The sequence below is a fragment of the Biomphalaria glabrata genome, chromosome 6 (genome assembly GCF_947242115.1).
Source record: "Biomphalaria glabrata chromosome 6, xgBioGlab47.1, whole genome shotgun sequence".
NCBI classification, from domain to species: Eukaryota; Metazoa; Mollusca; class Gastropoda; family Planorbidae; genus Biomphalaria; species Biomphalaria glabrata.
This window is the reverse complement of record NC_074716.1, coordinates 21,249,590-21,256,692: the sequence shown is the minus strand read 5'-3', so window position 1 is coordinate 21,256,692 and position 7,103 is coordinate 21,249,590. Positions and strand designations below refer to the sequence as shown.

Here is a 7,103-nt window from a genome sequence, read left to right as displayed (position 1 = left end):
GGCATGTTCATATACAACAGTTAGATTGTGCTGGCTTCTTTACAGACATTTTGAAGAAGACATAAAAACTTGAAAACATTGCTACACTTATCATGGGCGTAGCCAGGATTTATTTTCTGGGGGGGGGGGAGGGATTTTTTTCTCTCCCCCCCCCCCCCCCCCCCCGCGAAATTTTTTTTAAATATGTATTTATGTGTGTGTGTGTACATAATCTCTATTGCATTCTGACCCTTCATTCTTTCGGAAGACGTTTATTGTGCCCTACAATAGGTTCTTCCATGAGTTAGTGGAAAAATTGTAGATTCCCCGCCAATAATAGCAAGGGGGTCTGGGGGAGCGCTAGGAGCTCCCCCAGCGCGCCGCCAAGCACTATTTCTGATATTGAAAGCCAACAAAATGCATATTCTGAGGTATCTACAGTGCATTTTCCTGCTACTAAAAAGTTTTATTTCAAAAACCTAATGTGCTATTCTTACTGACTTAGACCCTCCCGCGCCGTTTGGCGCATTTGCCGTCAAGCTGTTTCCATAAAATTGTAGATTCCCTGCCACCACTAGCAATGGGGTCTGGTTCGCCCCGCCGCCAAGCACTATTTCTGGTATTGAAAGCCAACAAAATGCATATTCTGACGTATCTACGTTTCCTGCTATTAAAAAGTTTTATTTCAAAAACCTAATGTGCTATTCTTACTGACTTAGACACTCCCGCGCCGTTCGGAGCATTTGACGTCAAGCTGTTTCCATAAAAATCTGTCACTGGTAATGTCTGAAGCCTCTTTCCACCTGCCATGAGGACCTCAATGAATGAGTGGCGCCAAGTTGTACTAGGATATCATTGCAACTCTTCTTATGCGTAATTCATTTTGTCGGAGAACATATCCCGCAAACCTCATGCATCGCTCTCTCACAATCTTACTAAAGGGTCGACTCCCAGTTCGGCATAGGATTTCCTTGATTTAAACCCGATCTCTAGAACTGACTCCTAAAATCTATCTTAGCCATCTTTGTTGAGCCACATTTAGTGTTTTTCAATTTCGGCAGATGACTATTCACTGCAGTTTATTAAGGGAGCCCTGCCACTGGTAAAAATGTGTAACCTCTCTTGAATACGCTCTTGGAATTAAGTGACTGTAGTTTGCTTTAGATTTTATATCGAAAAGAGAAGTTTTATCGTCAAAATCATCTGTTGGGGGTTTTCCACCTCAAAATGCTCTGTAGGGGGGTCTTAAACTCAAAACCATCTGGTGGGGTTTTAAACTTTAAACAAACGCCATCTGTAGAAGAGGGGTTTAAACTCAAAACCCCTGATTGGATTGGCTACGCTCAAATAATTTTAGTGTGTAATTTGCTTTTTTTTTATATTGAAGAGGTATTTTTTAGCATCAAACCCCTCTGAATGGGGGTTTAAACTCAAAACCCCCTTGGCTACGCCCATAGATTTTAGAGTGAGTAATTTGCTTTTATTTATATTGAAGAGGTACTTTTTAGCTTCAAACTCCACTGGAGGGGAGTTTAAACTCAAAACCCCTTTGACTACACTAATAACATTTTGAGTGTGTGTTTTTATTATTAAAGAGGTATTTTTTACCTTCAAACCCCGCTGAAGTGGGGTTTAAACTCAAAACTAAGTCAAAACCCATTTAGCTACGCTCATAACATTTTGAGTGCGTAATTAGCTTTTTTTTTATATTGAAGAGGGGGTTTACCGTACATTTTGGAGGGGGGTTTAAAATCAAAATCTCCCTTAATTGTGCTCTTGGAATTAGGGGATTTTCGTTTGCATTTTTTTTTGTTTTGTTTTATAGAAGAGGGGGAGTTAACAGCAAAAACCCCAAGTAGGGGGTTTAAAACTCAAAACCCCTAGTAGGGGTTTTTAAACTCGAACCCCCCTGGTAGGGGGTTTTAAACTCGAACCCCCCTGGTAGGGGGTTTTAAACTCAAAATCCGCTGGTAGGGGGTTTTAAACTCAAAACCCCATTGGTTGTGCTGGGGCAAGTGGTGGTTTAGTATTAAAATCTCACCTAAAATAAACAAAATCAAAGCAAAAAATCATTTCGGGGGAACCCCCCCCCCCCGGCTACGCCCATGCTACAGTACCATACAAAACCATTGCTAAGCTACCAATATGATACGTTTGGTTAAGGCTGTGAGTTATATCCCACATGTTTGTTTACACACATACAATATCCCACTTACTGTCATTGCAGTCCAAGATTGTGTTCTCCTACACTGCATTGAACATGCAGATACATAGACCTAAGCTTAACTTTTACTAGAACTGCTGACTTGATTTCCACAAGACTATTTAGTATTAACTATTGCAAACAAAACAAATTACACACACACACAAAAAAAAAAGATTTTGTGTTCACTTATAAGCAGTAGGCCTACCACTGTTTGGTAGGTGATGCAAATCAAAAGGTATAAATAATCCAAGAAGGGTACATGAGATATGGTTGAAATCCTAGAAAGAATCGGGTCAGTGATGTTGATGTCTGATAGCATATGTGCAGCTCAGAATTTTATGAACCTTGGTAGAGGCTGAACAGGTCAGACAATTGATAATAGTGCAGATAGTGCAGGCATAACTGGACACAGCCTTACGTAGTCATATTTTGCCAGTTGACAGCCACAGTAGGATTTCTGTTGGCATTGTGTGAAGTGAAATAAGGTAAGTTGCGATCATGTAAAGCTCATCTGTGGCTCTCAATGGAGTGGCTCTCAGCATGGAGAAGCTAGCCAAGTACCTTGGTGTTACTTTAGATCGCTAACTAAATATGTGTAAGCAACTTTGCATTTAGCGGTCATTACTAACTTGTTTTGAGCAGTACATATAATATAGTTCGTCCATCGTTGTTCGATGATGACCATTTTTGTCATCCAGTGGGCTGAGGAATTTGCACTGGGGTTTTGTGCCTCCTCATGTGGCTGCTGAGACCTATATGAGCTCGGAGTGTTCGGCTGCACACTGGGCAGGTTATTCCAGCTGGAGATAGTTGTCGTGCGCATCTAGAGTTGCTTTTTGTGTGATGTTTCTCTTTTGTGCATCATAATGGTTTGTGCACTCTAGTTCCTAAGGATGTTGATGTCATTGCTTTTTTTGCCTCTGTTGTGGTTGTGCTGATGGAGGATCTTTTGTTGGAGTTTTCTTTGGTGTTTTCTTCCCCAGTATTGGGTAAGTTAGTTTATTTTACTTTATTCTTCGTGGTGTAGCTTCAAATTCGTTGGTCCTATGATCTTGTGAATGGTGATCTCAAGGAATGCATATTTTTCTTGTTTAGGGACGCAGGCTTGGGACTCTGCTGTAGTCAAGCATGGTTTTTTTTGGTATGGTTCATGGCATTGTGAATGATTGTGTGTGGGCTTCGCGAGCACTGATCAAATTGTGGCACTGAGCTTAAGGTGTGCTATATTTTATTGGCATAATATGTAGAGCTTGTCTTTGCCTTGTATAAACCATTGATATTTATTCATCATTCATGTCATAATATTCATTCATTCATTAAATTGTTAAACATACACTCTTGTAAGTTAACTTGTCCTTATGAATACTAGTGTTCGTGTTGAACAATTGTTGTACAGTTGAATGTCATTTAGTCGATGTTTACTAAGCCATAGTTTTAAATATTACTCTTTGCTTTGGTTTATACTGTTGACGTGGGAGGAACCCGGGGATTCCATGCACTTATGTTTACTTCTAGATCAATGAGCTGGAAAACCCACCTGATACTAGGGTCATTGGCCCTTTCTTTCCTTCTCTGGCGCTTCTATTCTTCCGCGCTGTTCTCTTTTCCTCGACAATTTGTGTGCCAGTTTTCACAACGCGACACCATGATGCTCTGTCATGTGCTTCTGTCTCCCAGTTGGCTTTGCTGATTTGCAATATGATGTGTTGACATTGCTATTTGGAGACACAAAATATAATGCAATCCACTATTCTAAGAAAATATGTTTTTTTTAAACTAAGAGTTTTTTTTTTTAATTATTGCTATTTGTGACTATCTGTTGAATTTTTTTTATAAAATAGACCAGTATATCTTGTGTTACACATATGCTTCCATTGACAACATGTTTTTATTCTAGCAACAAAACAATTAAAAAAAAAAAAAGGCAAATTTGATTTATCAGGTAAACAAAACAAGCTCAAACATTAATCAGACCTTGACATTGGTCTAATAAAAACTTTATTTTACATGATGAAATCAAAAGAAATGAATACAGAGAACATGTGAGTGTTAAATAGATTCAATGGTCCAAATGTGTACAGCCTTGTCCCCACCAACAGCTACAAGTGGGAGATGGAGGTGCCAAGATAACCCATAGGATGTTTTCAAGCTGGCATTCACATGAAGCTGAACAAAAAAAGAAATTCATTCAATATTAAAAGTGTGTTCCATGTCTGGATAAGTAAAATAAAACAGCAGAAGATTCATTTAAAATGAAATATGGTTCCATGTCTGATTACATTAGAATTACAATATTCATTCATCAATAGAGTTCTAAGTTTGAAAATGAATCAATGTTCTAAATGTGGAAAGCTTACTTGCTGGTGTCTTATGTTGAATACTTTTAATTGATGCCCTGGTCTACCACAGGTTGCCAGTAATAATTCATGACATCGAGACCACTGAAAGTTAATAGCCCCTTCATTGTGAGCCTGACGTCTTTCTATTGGTAAACTGAAACAACAGAAAACAAGTTCTAATAAGTGTCTAATTGTTTTAATTAGAAACATAAATGTTTTATCTGAACAAAGTCCAAAGTTTTTGCCTACTTACTGTAAAAAAAAAGTACTTTTTGTTTGTTGTTAAAATGTGGACATTTTTTTTTTTTGATTTAAAAACAAAGAAGGTAGGTTATGAATTTAAACTGGGCATATTGTGCTAATAATAAAAAACTTATAAGAAAAAGGGAATTTTTTTTATAGCTTTTATGGTCATGGATATGGTGGTGCATAAAAAGTAGGCATACAATCTAATTATACAATTGTTTAGCTAAAATATAAAATACCTAGACAAGGATATGTTGAAGACCATCCACTCAGAGCCAGACACAGCACCTACTAACAGGTTATTGTGCCTTGACCAGTCAGCAGACAGCAAAGGTCCTTGGCCACAGCTTAAACTAAATATAAGTTGATGATTGTGAAGAGAAAAAAATTTGATAGTTCCATCATTTTGTGCCACCATCAACTATGAAAACAAAGAAAATAATTTTCAAATAAAAACATCCAAATAATTCAACATAAGAATTGGCTAAAGAAATTAATGCTGAAGTGTATAAAATTATTGTTAAAAAAACAACAACATAACTATAAAGTAGTCAGACATAATATTCATATTTTATATTTGACAGATGAATTGTATGAAATGATCAAGAATACCCAGTATTATATTAAAATGGAATACTAGTAATAGCAAACAAAGATACAAGTACAAAGATATATTTTGTAAAATAGCTTATGAAAATAGTATACTGTAGTTAACAAACATTAAAACATTTTCAAACAGTAACATGCCTTACTTTGAAAGGCTCATCAGCATGCCAACAAACGGACACACCAGGAGATGTTAAATGAAAGATGGTCTCCTGTTGTGGTTGATTAGAATTAAGAGACCAAATCCGACAAGTTAGATCATCTCCAGTACTAGCAAGCTGACTGCCCTCATTGGGATCAAAAGTGATAGCATTTACAAATCCTTTGTGCCCTTTAAGAATCTTATGAAAAGAAAACAATAGAAATAATAAAGAACATTTTCTGAAGCATAAGTTAACATAATATGTTAGAATTTCTCCCAATGTTAATTGACACCACTTTATAAACCATATTGTATTGTAAGATATAATCAAAAATTATGTCAAAATGTTATTTTACAATTGAGACCTTCTCCACTGAAAAAGAATATTCATTAAATATCATTTATGGGTGTGGCTAAGAGATAAGCACTTTTCAAACAGAAAATGAGTTTCAATTGGATGAATAGTGGGATTTTTTATTCAAAATGTTTAAAACATCTTTAAGTGTTCCACTTTTTGACAACTGTTTGGGAAAATTAAGGCAGCTGTACTAGCCACACTACAGACTTGTTAACCATTGGTCAAAGGAACAGTTGAACTCTGCTTAAACACACTGATTATTCACATTAGGTACAAAGATGATGGCACTTTCAATTTACTTGAATCACGTCAGCCTATTGTTTGGGTAATTGGTAGGTCTTATCACCACTGAACTATTACTACAGCTTCAAAGAAAAAAAAAGCACATGCTGCAACTAACTCCAATCTATCACTTACTGTTTGAGAATTTTTCAAATTCATGTCTGTAGAAAATATTTTCAGAGTTCTGTCATCGGATGCAGCTGCAAAACTAATTTTGTAAAACTAATTTGAATGAAATCACGTTCATGTAAAAAAATCTATTTCTGACTTATTAGAGAACAGAACTAAAATGTAGAAACAAATAATACTAGAGAGACAGCTGAAAGTAGGCAGCGATAAGAAGTTAGAAATCTAAGCCAATAAAGTCAGCAAAGATCTAGTATCAGATAAACAACAAAATTAGTACTATGTACAATTTCTACCTTTCTTCGACTCAATATCAAAATATTTAATATACTCTTTCTTGCTTTTTGACTGGAACCCTCCACACACAACTGCTTTCACATATTCAGCACTTTTTTATGACAATGACAAAACTCTTAACTATTTTTTTTAGTATCACCATACACTTTTCAGCTTTTGAATTCAAGATCTAGCACCTTAGTTTTACCTTTTTTTTTTTTTTTTTTTGCATTCTTTAATCATAAGGTACATATTAGATATCGCAAAAATTTTTTGGACCATCTGTTTCAGGTCTAGAGGTAAAAAATACATTTTCTGAAGGCTCCATTTGAATCCCCCTTCCCCACATTTATTTTGGCATTGTTTCCTCTAAAAGAAGGAAATATCAAATTGATTGTTTTATGCATGCCTTCAAAAGCAAGATTCTCACCAAGCAGTGCTGTTGAAATTTATGCATAAAAAGAGTTTAAATTAATCTTAGAAACAGAAAGAAGTTGAATCTTGTATTTTTCTATAGTTCAGCTTAAAAAAATATTGGGTCAA

General features: G+C 36.0%; 1 protein-coding gene across 1 annotated transcript in view; it reads right to left on the bottom strand.

Moving 5' to 3' along the window:
- Positions 1-4,145: 4,145 nt before the first annotated feature.
- LOC106066328 (nucleoporin Nup37-like) overlaps positions 4,146-7,103 on the bottom strand; it is a 16,279-nt gene continuing 13,321 nt past the window's right edge. The window contains exons 3-7 of the mRNA XM_013225318.2: positions 6,294-6,366; positions 5,523-5,717; positions 5,010-5,191; positions 4,543-4,678; positions 4,146-4,351 (exon numbers count right to left, since the gene is read on the bottom strand). Of these exons, the coding sequence (XP_013080772.2) occupies positions 4,235-4,351; positions 4,543-4,678; positions 5,010-5,191; positions 5,523-5,717; positions 6,294-6,366 (703 nt within the window). The 3' untranslated portion in view covers positions 4,146-4,234. The remainder of the gene's footprint in view (positions 4,352-4,542; positions 4,679-5,009; positions 5,192-5,522; positions 5,718-6,293; positions 6,367-7,103) is intronic.